Genomic DNA, 21,744 nt, shown 5'->3' on the forward strand with positions numbered 1-21,744 from the left:
GTAACCTAACTATCATAATGGGTTTTTTTTTTTTTTTTCTTGTAGGAGGTCTTAGGACAGGAATGTGCCATGGGTTAAAAGTTCAGGCCAGTTGTTAACCCAGATAAGCACGTGGACAATACTGGAAGTAACAACATGCTTTTACCCAGGGTTTCTCAACAGCAGCACTATAATATTTTGGGATGTATAATTCTTTTTTTTCAGGGAACTGTTTGGCATTTCAGGAAATATTTAGCAGCATTACTGGGCCTCTATCTATCAGATGCCAGTATCACCCTCTGTTCCAGCTGAAACAACCAAAAATGTCTCCAGACCTTGCTAAATATTTCTTGAGGGGGTAAAACCACCCGTAGTTCTTTACATAAGGGAGGTACTGTTCCCTACAATTCCAGAATTATCATATTTTTATAGAGTGCTTTGGTTTTAGAAATGCTGACTCAAAGCCTTTATTTTGGGCCTTTGACACAATGACATCTCTCTTTTCTATTAAAGTATTCCAGACTCTTTATGTAGGTGACTCTAGATCATTGTTGATTTTCTGTCACTTTCTTAGGTTTCAAGAGTATTTTCAACTGAGTTTTGAACAATGGATAAGGCTTGGGCCAACTCTATTCACAGTCCCAAGCCCTGTAGGAGTGGATATGAAACCACAGATATTTCATTGAAAATTTGCTGAAAGATAAAAACACAACGTTTAAGCTTCATAGAAACAGGATTTCTGAGCTGAAATTTCAGTTTGCAGAGTTTTAGGAGTAATCCTAAAAGAATTCATGTTTCATTTTCTGTGTAGTTACAAATTATTTCATCTGTTTGTATTTCAGGACCTCCAGAACATACTGGCTACCCTGGCCCCCAGGTTGGCTATCCTGGCCCTCAGGCTGGCTACCCTGGCCCTCAGGCTGGCTATCCTGGCCCCCAGGCTGGCTATCCTGGCCCTCAGGCTGGCTATCCTGGCCCCCAGGCTGGCTACTCAATTCCGCCAGCTGGTTATTCAGGTGCTGGCCCAGTAGGCTTTCCTGTCCAACACCAGCCAGTGTATAATCCGCCAGGTGGACCTGCAGGGGTACCATGCATGCCAGCACCACCACCTCCATTAGACTGTCCACCTGGATTGGAATATTTAAGTCAGGTAATTTCAAATAAATGAAACACTCATAAAAAATAAAACTGTCCTTATAGTTCACTTAATGAAATCAACAAATGACTAATCCACAAAAGTCTGAAATGATAAAACAACATTTAATGCTGACAAATTACTATACTTCTAGGTGAAGTTTACTTTTAAAGCAAAATACAAATATCTTAGGAAATTGTGTTTTCTATGATTTTTTAATATAATCTGTGGTAATGGCCAATAACAAATCTTTATTAAGCACTATTTTCCAGACTTTGTTCCTAAGTATAACACATGTATTAACTTATTTAATCCTTTTAGAAGCTCTATGATATATAGGTGCTAATATTATCATCATTTTACAGAAGAGGAAACTGAGGTCCAGAGAAGTTGTATAATTGACTCAGAGCCAAAACACTAAGGAAGTGGGAATGGCTTCTTACTTCTAGAACCTTGGTTCTGGATCTCACTGTCTTTAATCCCAACACCAAATAACTTCCTGGAAGGTGAAAAGAAACATTAAACTAAATTTGGTGTTGAGTGTCAATAAGTGGTACCAAAAACAAAGAGTTAATATTTTGTGTATAACATGATACGCTTTTTATTATAATTAATAGAACTGCCTTTTATGATGCTTTGTTCTTTGGAAGAACCAATTTTATTAACGCCACCAGTAAGAAAAAAAAAAAAATCCTGGATTTTAGCGTACTGCATGATATCATATCCTCTCAATGTGAGTGTTAGTATTGCCCAGTGTTGGAAATCTGGTAGGTAGAGTAGGAATATGAAATTCTATTTGTCTGATCAATAAACAAATAAATATATTCCTGTGGTAACCAACCAGTTTTCAGTAAATGAATTGGCTCTCTTGTACTCTGTGTACTAATTTAATTTCCCACAATGCACTTGGGCAGCATGATTGTAAGAACTTTTCATAGTTCATATATTCTCCGACAATTTTCTTTTTAAAATCAAGGCCTTACAGAATGTATAGGGGAAGTTATTACCTGCTCCTAAAGATGATATCAAGCACACTTCAAATTTTTTTTTTTAGATTTGGAAAGAATCTCTTCAAATGGATAAAGAGTATTAATATTTCTTAAGTCTTTTCAAGACGGAACTTTAAAAAAAAAAAAAATTTAGAGGGATTCCAGTGTAAATCAATTTTATTTGACCTGAATTTGCCCACATTAATAGTGAACACATTCAATAGATTGTTTTTCAGTTAAAGATATAGTAACTTTAATTTTATACTTTTTTAGGTATAAAAGTTTAGAAGTAAGATATGCTAATATTAAATATTGATAAATATTGATAATTGATTATATGTATTCCTTAAAATATAAAAGCACTAATATTAATTTGGTTGGTGTAGAAAGCATGGAAATATACTTATAGCTTAATTTTTTTTTTTTTTTTTTACTGTAATAGATAGATCAGATACTGATTCATCAGCAAATTGAGCTTCTGGAAGGTATGTATTCATTGTATTGATCATATTTCTAGAAAGAGAAGATGTTTTTACAGATAAAGGTATATCAGCAACCACAAATGTAACACTTTCACTGATTATTTATAAATGTCTCTCTTCATGATAATGAAATGATGGTAATTATCAGTAGCTCATTTCTGGAAATTAGGAGTCAGCTGGTAAAATACTATTATTCTGAGCATCTGTTCTCATGCTACAGACCCTAACTTACAAGGAAACCAATCAAAACTTACTTTTTCTCCCACTTCTCTCTAGAAATCATTTCAGCTGTTTTCTCCCCAGCCTATGGTGATCTTGATATTGACACAGAACCAAATGCACTAGTTCAGTTACCTTAGTACATTGCTAAAGCAAGTAAACTTCTTCAATTTGGATGGGTATGTTTTGGAAAATTGTATTCTTGCCCACAATTTTTTTTAAAGATTTTATTTATTTGAGAGAGAAGGAGAGACAGTGAAAGAGTACAAGCTGGGAGGAGAGGGAGAAGCAGGCTCCCCGCTGATCAGGGAGCCCGATGCAGGGCTCGATCCCAGGACTCTGGGATCATGACCTGAGCCAAAAGCAGACACCCAACCGAGTGAGCCACCCAGGCACCCCTCTTGCCCACAGACTTTATTAGGAGTTCATATGAACCCTGTAAGACCTCTGTTCTGTGGGCTGTGGATTATCACCTTGGGTACAGGGCTAATGCAGTGTTGGAGGATGCTGACCAACGGACCTGGAGGCCTGGCTTCTTAGAACAGCACTCCTGCTCATGTGAATGGCCAATAAATATTTCCTTGGATACATCACTCCTGAGATGCAAGGTAAACTTAGGAAGCCACTAGATATTTCAGGATTCTTGCCAGGGAAAAGAGAACCTGGATAGATTCATGAACTGTGGTGTCTTTCTTCTAGATATAAAGAGTTTAATGAACATTCATCTAGTTTTTAGAATATATCTGTTACGTCCTTCTTCACCTCTCTGCAAAGTCCCTTTCCACTGGTAGAAATTGTAACATGAATTATAAGAGTAGAGCAATAGATGTGGTTAGAATGTATAGTTGTTGCCTATTTTATTTAAATTGCTTATCCTGTTCACTGTTAGATATTTATAATGTTCTTGTTTTTGTTAGTTTGTTTATACTAACTTTTCTCTGGAAAGGTGTTCTTTGTTGTTTGATAATTTGTACTTTGAATTTTTTAATATTTTAAGAAATTTATTTTTGACATTATAAAATAAAACCAAACCAAAACAGACACTGTACATTATACAGCATTCCATCTATAGTTTTTAAATGTATAACTTTTATATATATTTGTGAAATATGTATGTATTAATCATGAAAGGTAAATTCCAAATTTAGTAGTTCTTAATTCTGCAGTTTTCTAAAAGCGGTATTTTTAATTTTCTTGTTTTCTTTTCATCTCAATGAAAGTGTGTATTGTAAGATTATGATAGTATAAAGAGATGAAGATTACTCCATTTATTTTCAGCATCTGAGTGTACGACAGGCACTTACACACTTACCAAGTCAAAACTTTATAGACAATAATGATAACCATAGAGATCTTTTGTTTTATTCTCATTTTTTGAGTAACTAGAAGGTAACTTAGATTAACATAATAATAATAAAAAAATAAAAATAAAAAGCAATGTTGGTAATAATAATAATAAAAAGAAGAAGGTAACTTAGAGATTGTGTAAACCCATTGATCTCATTTTACAGATAAACTATCCGAAGAATTTTGAGATTAAACTACTTAATGAAACACTTAGATAATAGATTTCATGTTATGAATCAGTTTAATTTTTTTCTCACAAAACATGTGACTGTCAGATGTTGAGGTCAAGCGTGGTTCTTTTAAAGAAAGAGTCCAAAGCCTATCTGAGCCAGAGCAAAGGCACTTAAGGGAGGTCATGATGATAGAATTTATGAAGCACATCTCTATCTGACTAAAAGCATCCACACAGACATTAGAGAGTGTTTTTTGTCCCATATATATCTTTTAATCATTATTTTGGTGGCTCTGACATCCCATGACCCACGTTAATGAGGACTATGGACTAGTGGGACCATTATTGTTCCTTTCTGGCTCTAAGCAAGGAGAGATTTGCAATGTGTGATTCAGTATGGGAAGCCCATTGGTAAGATATCACACGGGCATCAGCATCCCTGTGAAGAGATTAGCCCCCTCCAGAGTACAGAGCTTACTTAGGATGCCAGTGGTCTACATAGCCCATGAGTTGCAGCCTTGGTTGCCAAGCACCTCTTCCGTTGTCTAATACCCATCTCCCACTTCTGAGTAACTACTGCTGAGCTAAACAAGGGTATTCTGGGTCTAATGTGATGTTCTAATTCACCTTCCATTTTCACCCTCTCCCTTTCTACACGTGTGCATTAAGAGTAAGCCCTATCATTACCTTCCCTCACACAGTGCAAAAACATAAGCCATGAATATGGTATATAAAAAAAAAATTATTCAATAGAATATTTCATAAGAGTGTGAACATAGCAACCATCCCCTCCATAATTGAATATATGAAAACTATTCCAAGCAAGTGGATATTTTCTGCATACACCTAGCACAACTAAGACCGTTGCACCATCCCTCAGCAGCAGTCTGATTTTCTGACATTTCTTTGGAATTAGGAAGATATGAGTTGTTTTCTGTTCCATGTGTCACATAGGGACTCTTCATTTCTCTATGCCTTAACACCCTCTCCTTCTTCTTTCCCTTTCCCTTTTATCCTCCATCTAGATCATCTCTAAACACCTTTCCTTTTCTTTCTCCCTGTGTTACTTGAAGTATCATCTGAAAGTGGCATAACTACATATTATAGTATCTTAGGACAGATTCAGTATTTTTTTAGCATAATGGTCATAATGATTTCCTCTTTTATGTTTGTAGTCTTAACAGGTTTTGAAACTAATAACAGATATGAAATTAAGAACAGCTTTGGACAGAGGATTTACTTTGCAGTAGAGGATACGGATTTCTGTACCCGAAATTGCTGTGGGGCTTCTAGGCCTTTTACCATGAGGATTCTTGATAATATGGGCCAAGAAGTTATAACTCTGGAGAGACCACTAAAGTGTGACAGCTGTTGTTTCCCTTGCTGCCTTCAGGAGGTCAGTGAACAATTACCAGGGTCATTTGTAAAGTGGTCAGCAAGGATTTTTACCCTTTCATTGAATTATGTAATCAAATGAGATTTAAAGGAAAATTGGTCCATAAGCTCTTAGTTTATACTTGAGAGTAAATTGTCCAAGAAGAAAGGCAGTGGAAAACAATGAACAGTTAGCCCCATGGCCATGAGTAGTGTGTCTCGTGAAGTTGAGATCAGAGATCTCAGGGACGAGGCTTCTTGATCTTCATGGAGAGCTAAGAAGGTAGGGCAAGTCCCTAACCTACAAGGAACATGAAAAGCCTGGCCAAAGCCAGAGCAGTGACACCATAGAGAATATCCTAGAATATCCTACATGTGTTCATCCCACAGTTTGGGCCAACCTCGCAGAGGGGCCCTCTCTGAAAAATTTCAGTGCCTGTTTTTTTATATATCCATAGAAATTATGAATGTATTTGAGCCCCCTCTAAGAGGTATACACTAGTTGTGAGTACCTTTAGCTCCATAAAGACCAGGTGTCTATTTCATTTACTTGGCAGCCCACTAATAGGGAATGCGGATCTCAGGGGAGATGCTGGGGCACAGAGAGTTTATAGGGAAGTTGATTTTTGCCTGTGTCTCCATTGGCCTGAGACCAGCCCTGCCAGGGCCACTCAGTCATTCCACAGAGAGAGCTGTGCTAGCCTGACAGACACAGTTACAAGCACACGAATATTTGAAATCTAATACTGTACATATTTTAAAAGGTTAACTGAAGTTATTCATGCTGAATTATTTATTTTCCATATCATTTAGGTTAGATATAGTAATATTTATCCAGGAATATCTGAGGAAAAACTGGGAGTTTGATGTAATATACTCTACAATATAAAGTGTACATTAACATATATTACACTATTGTAAAAAACGGAGCTAGGAAGTCATTTACTGATGAGCACACTGAGGTACTTTCAAGGTCACCTAGCTAAGTGGCAGAGCCAAGATTCCAGGCTTCATTTTCTTTCCATTTTGGCACCATTGCTACTCATATTTAGTAACTGCACCATGACCAGAGCTGTGTTCCTACATCTAAACCACTGTTTTTAAAAAAAGTTAAGAAAAGAGTTCCTTAACAATTTAGACATTTTTCATAAATATGGAGATTAAAAAATGTACAAAGGCCAGTGGAGCAAAGCTTTAGTGGAGACGATGCATGCAGCCTGCCCAGGTTTGTACCTCATCTTTTCTTCTTTGTAGTTGGGAATCTGATACAAGTTAATTCACTTCTTTGTTCCTCAGTTACTTTCTCTATAAATAGGGATAATAGTACCAACCTTTTAGAGATGTGTTATGAATAAAGGTGCTTAAAACAGTGTCTGACACTTCAAAAGTATTCAATAAATGAGTTATTACTAGACATTATAATTATTATGATTTATATATATTCTCTTGCTTTTATAGATAGCAATCTATGCTCCTCCTGGTGTACCTATAGGTTATGTTATTCAGATCTGGAATCCATGCCTGCCAAGGTTTACAATTCAAAATGAGAGGAGAGAGGATGTACTAAAAATTATTGCTCCATGTCTTCTATGCAGCTGTTGTGCAGATGTTGATATTGAGGTAAGAGATGTGATGATGTTTACAGGTCTTGCTTTCCTCATAAGGGGTAATATAATTTGGGAGGATGTTACAAATAAAATAAATTTGTGTGTCCTGATATTTCAAGAGGAAGACAGTGTGCTTATATATTTAACTTTGGTCAGAGAGGTGATTAATGCTCTGATGAAGCATCAGTGTTGATTATACTAAATGGAAAAAAAGAGAAGCAGAGACTTGTAGTCAAATAAATAGATATAAGCAAAACATCCAACATTTGAACATGGTGGTGTCTATATGGATGCTCTGTATATTAACCATTTTAAATAAAATGTGAACCTCGTCATCTAAGTCTGATTGCCAAGGCATATGAATCCTTCCCTAGGCTGAAATACAGGCTGCCAGTGCTCTGGATTCTCTTCAGAAGTTCTGACATCTTCGAGTTCCTACAAAAAGCTCACTTATGCAAAGAGAGTTTTAAGAAAGAGAGTAAGATATACTTCCCAATTATGCCTCTTTTTATCCTTGTGTTAAATTTGGTCACTGTAAACCACAATTTATCTGTGTATTTACTACATGGAAGAATTTCATTACAGCAGTTTTTCCATAGATGGCCTAGCCTCATAGCTCAAATTATTTAGTTGCAAATGTATAAAAATAGGGAGATTTTATAACTTAATCTTGATCTCATGATTCTCTTGGAAAATCACAAAATATGTTAAGCTGGACCAACATTTCCACAAAAAGGGGCAAAAATCTAAAACTGAGCAGGGCTGCCCCCTTATGATAAGATGTGTGAAATCTGACACTGTCCCCTGACTTCCTACAGTTTTCCACTGTCCAGCTCCATTCTTGGTATTATCTGCCTGGCTTCTCTAATCATATGATTTCCAATTCCTCTGTTAGACCCTGCTTATATAAAAATGAATCCTTCCCCTCAGTGACTTCAGAGTCGAATGAGAGAGACAGGCAATTCTAAGAAAACACGTGATAGAGACTTTATAAAGACTCTTACAAAGTCATATACATAGTGTAAGGGGGGAATTGAGGGGATGTATACTATGCATGTGTAAAGACTTCATAGTTTGGGGTTTTTTTGGTGTTGTTGTTTGTTTTTTTTATTTGACAGAGAGCACAAGTAGGCAGAGAGGCAGGCAGAGGGAGAGGGAGAAGCAGGCTCTCTGCTGAGCAGGGAGCCCAATGCAGGGCTCGATCCCAGGACTCCGGGATCATGACCTGAGCCGAAGGCAGCCACTTAACCGACTGAGCCACCCAGGTGCCCCAAGACTTTATAGTTCTTGTATAATAAAAGTTCTCTATGTAGGAGTTATCATTCCTATGAAAGAGCCAGAGGACTGAGAGGTAATTGTTCTTTCAGCGAATATTAATAGAATTTTTGCTGACATATACTTTATTCGTAGAAAATAAGTGAAAATACTCGTGGAACAAGTGAAATTGGATTGTGAAACTTTTATACTTAATGCTAAGGAATTTAGAAATCTCCCAGCAACCCTTCTCAGTGGATGCCTTAAAGCATCCATTATATGTAATGAATTAACTACTCTTCTGTGCATCTAGAATGGTGCTAACTGGGTAACATCTTTGAGGGAGCTGAGAAAGTGGTCCCTTGAATCATTTTCTGTAGGCTAGGTAATGAAAAGTTTGGAAGCAGGAATTATCAGTACGAGGAACCACTATGGAACATGGACTCTGTCATAGTGTCCATGGTATGGAAACAGAGTAGAAAAGAGACAATGGCCTGAACAAAACAGGAGCAGGAACCATCCTAAAGGGAGAAATAATTCAGAGACATTTCATAAGTATACCAAGTGGGACTGATTCACGGCTTTGATGTCAGCTGAGCATGAGAGAAAATTTGGAGATGATTCTGATTCATATTGTTCTAATATCTGATGTTTAAGAAGCTCAATGAGGGGCGCCTGGGTGGCTCAGTTGGTTAAGCATCCAACTCTTGATTTCTGCTCAGGTCATGATCTCAGGGTCATGAGACTGAGCCCTGCAATGGGCTCCATACTGGGCATGGAGCCTGCTTAAGATTCTCTCTCCCCCTCTCCCCGCCCCCCCCCCCGCCCCTGCTCTCTCAATCCCCCCCTCTCTCTCAAAAAAAAAAAAAAAAAAAAAAGAAGAAGAAGAAGCTGAATGGATAATGATGCCGTTAGCCAGGTTAACAAACTTGGAGAAGAAACAGTTGATTTGTGAGAACCTCATAATTTGTATTTGAGTTATGTTGGATTTTTGGTATGTAGAGAAAAAGTTTGGGATGTGTTCAGCATATAGATGGTAGTTGAAGCCATGAAATTGTCCCAAGGGTGAGTAGAAGAAAGACAACTAGACTTTTTATCCCAGGGAGGCAATAAGGGAATCTGTCTCCTTCCAGGACTTTTGGTAGGGGAAAAAAAAAACAACAACTATGAAACTGCTAATACATTATAGTCCCCTCTATGAGTCTGAAGTCTGAATTCATACCACTGTTATGAATGAGGAACGTCATAACATAGAAATTGATCCTGAGTGGTGATGACAGATGACAGAATTAAATGCAAAAGCACACTAGAAAGAGATCACCAAAGATTGATTACCAAAACACTCTCTGTTCCTATAGAAAAAGCTGATATTCACAAGAACAGATCAAAAATTACATAATGTTCTAAGAATTAATTCACCACCAACAAACTGCATATAATACAAGAGTCTGCAATCAATCATATAAGAAATATCTAAATAAACATTAAAGAGGCTAAAGAAGAAACAAAAAAAGGTCATAAGGGGAAAATGAGACTATTTGAAAAAGGACAGGATCTGAAAACAAACCAAATAGAAATTCCAGAAATAAGGAACACTCATTGATGAAATCTCATTGGAAGGGTTGAGCTGAAAATTAGATACAGGTGAAGAGGGAATTAATGAACTGGATGATCTATATGAGGAAAATAAATAGGAGGGTGGGAAAAGATAAATTTGAAGGGACCAAAAAAATTTAAAGGATTGTGAAAGCTAGAAGAAACTACTCTTGCATGTGCCAAAGAGAAGTCACAGAAAAAGAGAATACAGAGAATGTGCCAAGATAATATTCAAAGAGATAAATGGATAAAATCATGCAGACTTAATACCATGGTTTCTCAGATTCAAGAAGTACAAGGAGTTTTGAGTTAGAAGAAGAAATGACACCCAGATACAACTTGAACTGCAAACTTCAAACTAAAAAGGGAAATTGAAAATCAGCAAGTGGGAGGGGGGAAGGTTATCTCTAATATGTAATTCCCTGACCATTAGGGATTATGAACATTTTACTCTAACTTGACTGGCTACTTGTGTTTGCTCTCTTTGAATTGTCTATTCATATCCATTGCCTGTATTTTTATTGGGTTGTTTACTTTTTTCTTGTCAATTTATAAATGTAATTTATATGTTGAAGACATTGACCCTGCATCTGTCCTCTGATCTGCAAATAGTTTCCACAAATCTACCCTTTCTTTGTGGAACTTATATATATGTATTTATTTATATTTTTATATTTATATACAAATATGTGTCATATATAGTCGCATATATCTATTTTAATATCTTCTCATTCTCCTGTCTTGATTATGAAGTTATCCCCAACTTTATATTTTATTTACTCCTTTTTTAATCTTTTTATATTTAAATCTTTAACTTACCAGGAATTTTATTTGTAGAAGATAGGATCAAACATTGTTTTCCTTCAGATGGCTAGACAGCTGTGTCATCACAATTTATTAAGTATTCATTCCTTGCTGAATTGAAATACTGTACATTAAATTCCCATAAATAATGGAATCTATTTCTAGATTCTCCTCTGTTTCATTGATCTAATTATCTGTTCTTACAACAGTGCCTTATGATTCAATTATGGCAACTTAATGATGTATTCTATATCTAGTCGTAGCCAAACAGCCACTTATATTCTTCTTTATCATATTTTTTGCTACTATCAGATTTTTCCTTTCCTGTGAATATTAAGGCAATTTTTCAAAAGTTAGAATCCTATTAGTATTGTATTAAATCTGTATACTATTTTTAAAAAATTAGCATTTTTATGATGCTAAACCTGTCTCATCCCAGAAGTGTTATGTCTTTTTATTCATTCATATCTAATTTTATATTCTTCATAAGATCAGATGGGTTTCTTTATATAGAACCTCTATCTTTTTTGTTAAAATTTTCCTAAGTAATTTATAGGCATTATCACTATTAAGAAGGAATATAGATGTATTAGGTACTTATTCTTAATATTGAAAAAGGCTATTTTTTTACCTTTTATCCAGTCGTCTGACTGGATTCTAGTATTTAACTTAAGAAACATTTTTGCTTATTTATACTTGTTTTTTCTAGTTAAAAATTACAGAGCAAAGTGAAATCATTTTAACTTCTCATGTTTATTTACCAATTAGCTCATTTTCTTTTCTAGTCTACTTCAGCGGCAAAACTGAATAGTAATGCCAATTGTGAGAATACCTGCCAAGTTGATGACTTCAATTGAAATGTTTCACAATTTAAAAAGACATTGACTATTATTTTTCATATTGTTTTTCTAGTCCTATTTTACCTAGAGTAGGAATTAGCAAAAAAAAAAAAAAAAAAATTAAAAGATGAGATAGAAAACATTTTAGCCTTTATGGGTCATATGGTCATTGTGTGCAACTATTCAAGTCTGTCATTGTAGCATGAAAATAGTTACAGACAATATATAAATACTGCATATAACTGTGTCCTAATATGACTTTTTTACAAAAAAGGTGGGTAAGCTAGATTTGGCCCACTGATCATTGTTTGCTGACCCCTGACCTAGATTTTTATTAAGAATTGATACCTAAGTATCTAAAAGCAGGGTATCAGAGTGGTCATGTTTGTAGATTCTGGAACAGAGTGCCTGGGTTTGAAATCCTCCCCACGACTCCTTATATGTGAACTTAGACAAATTATTTAACCTCTACTTGCCTCAGTTTTTCCATATGAAAACTGTGTTTAATAATAGTACATATTTTGTAAAGATACTGTGAGGGGAAAAATCACCTGATACTTATAAAGCATTTATATGTTATACATATGCTAAATGTTATATAAATGCTTAATTAGCTAATAAATAAAATACTTTTTCAGCATCTGATATACCAATGTTTTGAATTATATGGTATCCTAGCATTATACAATTTATTACACTATATTCTTTTGATACTTACCTAGGTTTTATGTACTAATGTTCTATTTGAATTTTTTGCATTTATATTTATATTATAAGATGAGCCTATAGATTTATTTTTAGAATACCACTATCATCAGTACAAATGTATAGGTATATAATATTAGTTTATTATTTCTAGAAGTTGCAATCATTTTATTGTATAAATTTTCCATTTTTAAATACCTAGAATTTAGCTAAAAATTATCTAATCCTATTTACTTTCCAGTTATAAATCATTATTCACATTTCTGAGCCTTTTCATAAAAAATTACATGTTCTACTTACATAAATTTTGGTAAATTTTTAAATTTCTTACTATAGGAATAAAAAGGAGAAAAGTCAATATTGGTTAAATCTAGTGGTAGGATTATGGTGGCTTATAAATTATCTTTTGTATATTTCATTTAAAAAATACTTCAGAAATTAAAAATGACTAAATTTAAAAATAAATATAAGATTTTATTACTAGCTTCAAATGCTGATGACAGCTATTAATGTATAAAATACAGGGGCGCCTGGGTGGTGCAGTTGGTTAAGTATCTGACTCTTGGTTTCAGCTCAGGTCATGATCTCAGGGTCCTGGGATCCAGCCCCGTGTCAGGCTCCGTGCTCAGTGTGGAGTCTGCTTGAGATTCTCTCTCCCTCTCCTTCTGCCCCTCCCACTTACGCTCTCTCTTTCAAATAAATAAATAAATCTTTAAAAGCAAACAAACAAAAAACACAGGTATGCAAGAGGAATTTGTATTAGTCTGTTTAGCCACAATAATGTTGCATAACAAATAACCCCTAAAGCTCAGTGGCTTAAAACTATAGGTATTTATTCTCATGCTAATGGATATGCAGGTCAATTGTGTCTCAGGGAATATACCCAGGCTCAAGCTAGATGGCTCTGATTTGGGCTGTAAGTTGGCCTCAGGTCTACTCCAGGTTATTCATTCTGGAACTGTAGCAAATGCAGCTACCTGGATCATGTATTTCTAGTGGCTGATCACTGGAGAGCAAGAGCCAGGCCAAACTACTTAACCATGTTTGAGGCCTCTGCTCATGTCACATCTACTAACATTCCATTAGTCAAGCAAGTCATATGGCCAACCCTAAATATCAGTGTACAGGGACATATACTGGGCCTTCAGTTGGTGGGGGAGGGTAGTGCATGAATATTTGCTGAACAGTAATCTATGCTATCACAGTCAAGTTAGAAGTTTATTTCAGATTTGTAAAGAACCCATCCACCCATGCCAAAATAAAATGAGTCAGCTGTTTTTAATTTCCCTGCATTTTTTTAAAGATTTTATTTATTTGTCAGAGAGAGAGAGCACAAGCAGGGGGAGCAACAGAGGGAGAGGGAGAAGCAGGCTCCCGCTGAGAATGGAGCCCGATGTGGGACTCAATCCCAGGACCCTGAGATCATGACCTGAGCCAAAGGCAGACACTTAACTGACTGAGCCACCCAGGTACCCCTAGTTTCCCCACATTTATTTTGCTGTTCTCAACCTGAGCTAGGGCTTCTGTGGGTGTTGCTAGCACTTGTGGTACCTTGTGCACATTTGAAAAGGACACTTCTCTTCCTGGTTTGACGTAACTCTGCATGCACATACCATGATAAGTGTGGGCTACATTCATCCCCCCACATACCTACTTGGTGAGGTGCATTTGTCCAGCCACAAAATGTTCAACTCTTTAAGATGGCCCTGGGCTTTCCTCAGGCAGAATTGTAAAATTAGAAAATTTTACTTTGGAGCTCTTTTTATCATCTGTCCTTTTTGTTGTTCACTGTCCATCCACCCCACTGTTCAGTCTTACCCCAACTCTTGACCTGTGGCATCCCATCAAGTTACTTATTGGTTATTTTCCTTTACTCAAAACTGCCAGTCTTCTTTTCCAGGCTCTTTGCATTTCATATTTTCCTACTGATGGTGGTAATGAACCCTCCCATCACATTTAAACACTCAACTTATGTAAACTCTCTGTGCTTCTCTTACAGCATGGGGGATTAATTTAATACCTTCCTGATGGCTTCTAGAAATTTCACCAAAGAAACGTTTTATATTTGTATCTTTTTCTGCTTAAATTTTGTTTTAGATCAACTCAATTCATCAATTACTGTCTTAATGTAGAATAGAAAATGTTAAATATTTAAGCAAAACTACTTTCATGTTAAGTTCTCTGAAACAAAGAAACAGGTTTCTTTTTTCATGCATCTAAAAGTAGATACAAGAATCTATATACATTTAATGAGTGATATAATGTTCATAGTTAAGTATTGCACATAATTTTGATAGAGTGATATTTCACTTTATTTCAACTTTTAGTTTGTTACTAGTTTTCTAGAATTCATTAAGAATGTTTTTTTTTTTTCATTTTAGATTAAATCTCTTGATGAAGAAAATGTGGTTGGAAAGATTTCCAAGCAGTGGACTGGTTTCATGAGAGAAGCATTTACAGATGCTGATAACTTTGGCATCCAGTTCCCTTTAGACCTTGATGTGAAAATGAAAGCTGTGATGCTCGGTGCATGTTTCCTCATTGTGAGTCTATTCTTGCTAATCTTGGGTTTAGATGGTTTTTCTAGTATCATTCTGAAATGATTTAGTAAGTTGTACATTTTTAAATGACCTTGTTAAATTTATAGGTTTTATTCCAAGGGGGCCCCTTTTAATTCTAGCTCTGAAATTTCATTATCTCCTGGTATTCTGGGTTTGCAGGTGACTAGTTTCTCTGGAGAGTCTATGCAGTTTCATTTGGTAACAGGAGGACCTCATGTGTTGAGGGGCCCTGGTCTTTGGGGTTTTTATTTAAAAATTGAAGTCAGTACTGTGAAAAAGAGTTTGAATTTGGGCTTACATGGAATAGACTCAGTAAAACAAGATTTTGTCCTGATTCATTATTAAATTAAATCATCTAATACAGGAGTGCAAACTGCAATAAGAGTAAACATCCAATCAAGCCATTAAGTAGAACTGCCATTTGAAAGGAATTATGTGGGATAGAGCTGTGATTCTGAACTTATCTTCACATTTAATCAGCCAGGGAACTTTAAAAAAACCACAAGGATCAGGCTGTACCCCAGTTTAACTAAATTAGAGGCTCAGAATTAGAAGTTTGTATAGTTCCCCAGGTGACTCCATATGCAGCCCAAATCAAGGACTCCTGGGACAGAGCAAGAGTTTCCAACCCTAGCTGCTCAGTAGAAACACCTGGATAGCTATCAAACTCCCTTTGTCAAGACTGCATCCAGATAGTAAATCAAAATATCTGAAGTGGGACCAAGCCTGCAAGCTGTTTAGAGCATCAGGTGATTCCAATATGCAAGGAAGGTTTGGAGCCACTAGATGAACATCTTAAACACTGTCATGGGGATGCAATGCCAAAAACACTAAAAAGTGAGAAAATATACAGAAAAAGAATCCAGTTACTTCAACAAATAAGTGTCAGTAAAATGAAAAGATAAAAATTATATAAAAAGAGAGAGAAACTTAAGCGACCTCAACTTAATGCAATTTATAGACGGTATTTAGATACTGATTTGAACAAATGAATATAAAAAGACATTTAGAAGGAATTCAGAGAAATTTGAACATTGGCTATTTGATGATATTAATAGATTATTATTTTTAAAAAATATGCTAATGATATTGGGCTTATATAAAAACAAAAGAGTCCAAATTTTTAGGGGCACACACTGAAGTTGAATTTCAGCATAAAATGGTATGATATCACAGATTTGCTTTTAAATAATGAGGGTGAGGGCAGGGGGATTTAGGAGATAGAGTAATTAATGAACCAAGATTGGTCATGTTAATAATTATTAAAACTTGGTGAGTGGCCATTAGGATTTTATTTTGCTATTCTATCTAATTTGGGATAGGCTCGATGTTTTCTGTATAAAGTTTTAAATATAATCACAGTTCGGTTTAAAAACTGTTTTCACTGTTTATTTCACGTGAAAAGTAAAATTAAATTTAACCTTAGGAAACTGTTTGACCAGAGGTACACACACAATAACCAAAGATGTGGTGTATAAAGGGAAGAGAGGACAGTTTGGGGTGTTTGGATAGATGAGAAATGGGGTTGGGAGTTGTGGTGGGGTTATTAGGAAATGACTGTGGTGTACATTGGGCCTCTTCTAAAGGACTTTTAAAGATTGGACAACTTCTTGTAGATGTGGGGAAGATAGTGAAAATTATTTAATTGGTTGGTTTTAAACTAGGTATAAATAAAAAGCTATAAATCCAAATCTCAGAAAGATAAATCCTGGTGACTATGTAAGAAATGGATTGATGAGAGGTAAAATTAACAATTGTGCAATTGCAAGTGGATGATGATAAGGATTAAATTATTTCTGTGTGAACAGATAAAGGAAAATGATAGATGTGAGAGAAAATCCATAGGATTTGATGAAAGTCATAGGGAAGGGGGTCTGATTAGACACTGATGTAGTGAGACAAGTTGGGGAACACAGTGGACAAGTTTGCGAGAGACATCATAAAACTGGGCCAAAAAAATCTAAGATGCATGCTACCTCTAAGATGGCTGTCATTCTCCTGAGAAAATCTGAAAGTTGTACATTGAATTCCAGTCTTAAGAAAAGTTGTATTACTAGAGAAGGAGTACAAAAAGTTAAGGAAGAAAGATAAAAAATAGGAATATTCTGAGTGGCATGAGAAAAAGTGAAATTTAGAAAAATTACCAGATAATAAATTAAATTCATGCAGGTAATCAGTAAGTGAATAGAATTACAGGATTTACATGTTATTATATTTGAAAGCTATCAACTTTTCCCAGATGTTCCCTACTTTGTTGCTGAAAACTCATTTCTGTATTTTTGTTTTTATCTAGGACTTCATGTTTTTTGAAAGGAGTGGAAACAGAGAATAAAAGGAGTGTGGTAGTGGATTAATGAAAGTCTCCTCAGAAAGTTTGAAGTCTGTGTATTGATTGGGACTATGTAAAAGAAAAGCTCACTGTTTTTTTTTCTTTATTGAAATGACTTATAGCATATGTGAATTCTACTGTGATGCCTGAAGCTCCTGTTATATATGACTTTTCAAATTATGAGTTTATTTTCTGTATCACTTACTTATAAATGTTTTTATGCATTTCTTTTATGTCATACATTTTCTTTTTCTTTATGTATTTTGGAGAAAGGACGTGGGAATTTTTACATTCAATCATGAAACTTCCCATGGTAAATTGTTTTGAACTATAATCTCTTTTATTTTCAATTTTTAGAGAAAATTATTTAAAGCCTTATCAAAGTAATTTTAATATAAAAAGTTACATTTTATTAAATATAGTTCCAATTTACTTCACATGTGTAACAACTGTTACTTTGCAAATACCATATATTCACATAAGTTAAAAATCAATATAATTTCAGTTTCCTTTACAATGTCAAAATAATACTTAATATTCATATTACCAAGGAACATAAAATGTGTATTTTTTTTGTTCAGCAAATTACAGTATATTTAATTTCTTTTATAAGCTAATCTGCTACTATAAAAAGATTTTCGTATTGACAAGACAATATTACTGATGTTTTAATGATTTCCAATGAAAAAGATATGTCCTAAAGAAGAACACATTTAAAGACTCACTATAAAACTGGAACATTGTTGTAATTTTTGAAGTAATTATTTACACATGGAATGAATGGTTAGCTCCTGTATTCATTTTATCATTCATAGAGCATAATAGTTATGAGGTCACTCAGGTATTAAATAGAACATATATATTCATCTGAGTAGAAACTTCAGTAATGGTCTGTTAGATTATTTACACCAACAATCAAATAACTGATTTAAAAATTATTCATACATTTCTTTGCATATTTGATTTTTATTTTTAAATAAACTGTGAATAGTCAATTTAGATGGTATTCTGAACATTACACATTTACCACCTGTTCCCTTTCAGATCTCCTTTAAAAGTAGCAAAAGCATATGATGATCTTTATTAAAATCCATACCAGTGCTGTAAAGTAATATTTCTACCTGTCAGAAATTTAAAGGAATTTTTATACTCTATTTTGTAGGAAAGAGGATACGTCTAACTCACAATTTAACTAATGCAAAGAAAAAGTGTGTTTAGGAAATAAGGACTTGGGGGGAGAGACTCCCGTTCATCTTTAGCAGAACTCCAGCAACACCACTAGCTCCTAGTGTTGAGAACATTGGGATGGCAGGGGAGCTACAGGGAAAGTGACGACCTTTCATTAGCCCAGACAGCCGGCCCCCATGCCAGATTCCAATAATGAGGTGTAACTGAGACACTCGTGTTGAGTTTACAGTTGGTACAGACAGCGTGCCAGATAAAATGAAGATACTTTCATTGCTGTTTCTTAGTGGCTACATCTTACTTTCATTTTCCCTCTGCTCTCCTTCTCCTCCTCCCCGTTCTCTGCATAAGATTCAGGAACTCTAGTTAAGCAAAATAAAACTACAACTGATCTAGGGGGGTGGAGCAAGATGGCGGAGGAGTAGGAGACTTGGATTTCGTCTGGTCTCAGAAATTCAGCTGGATAGGGATCAAACCATTCTGAACACCTACGAACTCAACAGGAGATCGAAGAAAAGAATAGCAACAACTCTCTGAACAGAAAAGCGACCACTTTCTGGAAGGTAGGACGTGCGGAGAAGTGAATCCGAGGTGATATTCGGGAGGATAGACAGCGGGAGACGGGGCCTCAGTCAGCTGCTTCTGGCGAGTGATAGAGCCGTGGAGCACAAAATCGGAACTTTCAGAAGTCTGCTCCGCTGAGGGACGTCGCTCCGGTGGCTAAGTGGGGGGTGGAACCCTCGTGGGACAGTGTGGTCTCAGGACCCTTGGGGTCACAGAAAGACCGGGGATGTCTGAGTGCGGCAGAGCTCCCAGGTATTGGAGCAGGGAAGCCGGCTGCAGAGACAGAGCCGAGGAGTGGGCTCTCAGCTCGGGGTTGCCATAAACCATGATCCGCGGCACAGTCGGGCCACTGCTCCTCCAGCAGGCACCCAACAAGTGGCAGATCGGGGGAGACTTCCCTTCCAACCCGGGGAGCAGTGGTGTGGGAGCGCACCGCAGGGATCTGCTGGGTTTGGAGACCCCACATGGGGTTGGGTGCCAGAGATAGAAACGCTTGGTCACAGGCCGGGTGAGCACGGAGTGCGGCCGGAGACCGGGGAGACGGGAGTGACTGACGGCTTTTCTCTGGGGGCTCACTGAGGAGCGGGGCCCCGAGTTCTTGGCTCCTCTGGGGCGGAGATTGGGAGGCCGCCATTTTCACTCTCAGTCTCCAAAGCTGTACGGAAAGCTTGCAGGGAACAAAAGCTCCTGAGAGCAAACCCAAGCAGATTACTTAGCCCCAACCCGGCAAGGGCTGGGCAATTCCGCTTCTGGCAAAGACATTTGGGAACCACGGCAACAGGCCCCTCCCCCAGAAGATCAGCAAGAGCAGCCAGCCAAGACCAAGTTTACTGATCAATGAGAACGGCAGAACTCCAGCACCAGGGGAATAATGCACATAGAATCCATGGCTTTTTTACCATGATTCTTTAGTCTTTCAAAGTTAATTTTTTTTAACTTTTTTTTTTTGAATTTTTCTTTTTCCCTTTGTCAACCAACATCTTATCAATCCCTTTTTTAAAAAACATTTTTATTTTTCATTTTTAGAGTCATATTCTATCCCTTCATAGTAGTTACCCGTATTTTTGGCATATATATATATAAGTTGTTCTCTCTTTAAAATTTTGAGATAGTTTCTTCTAGCAGATCAAAATATACCCTAAATCTCTAGTTTATGGTTTTGTTCTACTCTCCTGCCTGATCACATTCTCTGCCTTTTTTTGTTTCTTTTTTTTTCTTAAATCCTCTTCTTTCTTTTTTCAAACAACTTCTTATCAATTCCTTTTATAAAATTTTTTATAATTTTCATCTTTACAGTCATATTCCATCCCTTCATCATATCAACCCTTATTTTTGTACATATGTAAGTTTTTCTTTCTTTAAAATTTTGGGAGGCACTTTCTTCTAACAGACCAAAATACACCCAAAATCTAGTGGGTGGCACTGATCTATGCACCAGCCTGAGCATATTTGATCATATTCTGGGTTTTTTTTGTTTTGTTTTGTTCTGTTTTTGTTTGTTTCTATCTTTTACTTTTTCTTTCTTTTTCCTTTTTCTTTTTTCTTTCTTTCCCTTTCTTTTCCCCCGGCTTCAGGTCTTTTCTGATTTGTTTAGAGTGTATTTTCTGGGGACGTTGTTACCCTGTTAGCATTTTTTTCTCTCATTCACCTATTCTCCTCTGGACAAAATGACAAGACAGAAAAAATCACCTCAACAAAAAAGAACAAGAGGTAGTACCGACTGCCAGGGACCTACACAATACGGACATTAGTACGATGTTGGATCTAGAGTTCAGAATCATCACTTTAAAGATAGTAGCTTGAAGAAAGCATGGAAGTTATTAGAGAAACCCTTTCTGGAGAAATAAAAGAACTAAAATCTAACCAAGTCGAAATCAAAAAGGCTATTAATGAGGTGCAATAAAAAATGGGGGCACTAACTGCTACGATAAATGAGGCAGAAGAGAGAATCAGTGATATAGAAGACCAAATGATGGAAAATAAAGAAGCTGAGAAAAAGATAAACAACTACTGGATCACGAGGGCAGAATTCGAGAGATAAGCGATACCATAAGACAAAACAACATTAGAATAATTGGGATCAGAGAAGAAGAAGAAAGAGAGAGAGGGGCAGAAGGTATATTGGAGCAAATTATAACAGAGAACTTCCCTAATTTGGGGAAGGAAACAGGCATCACAATCCAGGAGGCACAGAGAACCCCTCTCAAAATCAATAAAAATAGGTCAACCCCCCGACATCTAATAGTAAAACTTACGAGTCTCAGAGACAAAGAGAAAATCCTGAAAGCAGCTCGGGAGAAGAGATCTGTAAACTACAATGGTAGAAACATTAGATTGGCAACAGACCTATCCACAGAGACCTGGCAGGCCAGAAAGGACTGGCATGATATATTCAGAGCACTAAATGAGAAAAATATGCAGCCAAGAATACTATATCCAGCTAGGCTGTCATTGAAAACAGAAGGAGAGATAAAAAGCTTCCAGGACAAACAAAAACTAAAGGAATTTGCAAACACAAAACCAGCCCTACAAGAAATCTTGAAAGGGGTCCTCTAAGCAAAGAGAGACCCTAACAGCAACATAGACCAGAAAGGAACACAGAC

General features: G+C 36.2%; 1 protein-coding gene across 8 annotated transcripts in view; it reads left to right on the plus strand.

Moving 5' to 3' along the window:
- PLSCR1 (phospholipid scramblase 1) overlaps positions 1-18,381 on the plus strand; it is a 29,885-nt gene extending 11,504 nt beyond the window's left edge. For 4 of the 8 annotated variants that reach the window (XM_032408501.1, XM_032408502.1, XM_032408503.1 and 1 more), the window contains 6 exons: positions 822-1,129; positions 2,546-2,588; positions 5,499-5,719; positions 7,156-7,317; positions 14,884-15,045; positions 17,357-18,381. In XM_032408501.1, coding sequence (XP_032264392.1) covers positions 822-1,129; positions 2,546-2,588; positions 5,499-5,719; positions 7,156-7,317; positions 14,884-15,045; positions 17,357-17,395 — 935 coding nt within the window. In that variant the 3' untranslated portion in view covers positions 17,396-18,381. The remainder of the gene's footprint in view (positions 1-821; positions 1,130-2,545; positions 2,589-5,498; positions 5,720-7,155; positions 7,318-14,883; positions 15,046-17,356) is intronic. The other 4 variants (XM_032408497.1, XM_032408499.1, XM_032408500.1 and 1 more) reach the window with 2 other exon arrangements.
- Positions 18,382-21,744: the final 3,363 nt, after the last annotated feature.

The sequence above is a fragment of the Phoca vitulina genome, unplaced genomic scaffold, assembly GCF_004348235.1.
Source record: "Phoca vitulina isolate PV1807 unplaced genomic scaffold, GSC_HSeal_1.0 scaffold10, whole genome shotgun sequence".
Lineage (NCBI taxonomy): Eukaryota > Metazoa > Chordata > Mammalia > Carnivora > Phocidae > Phoca > Phoca vitulina.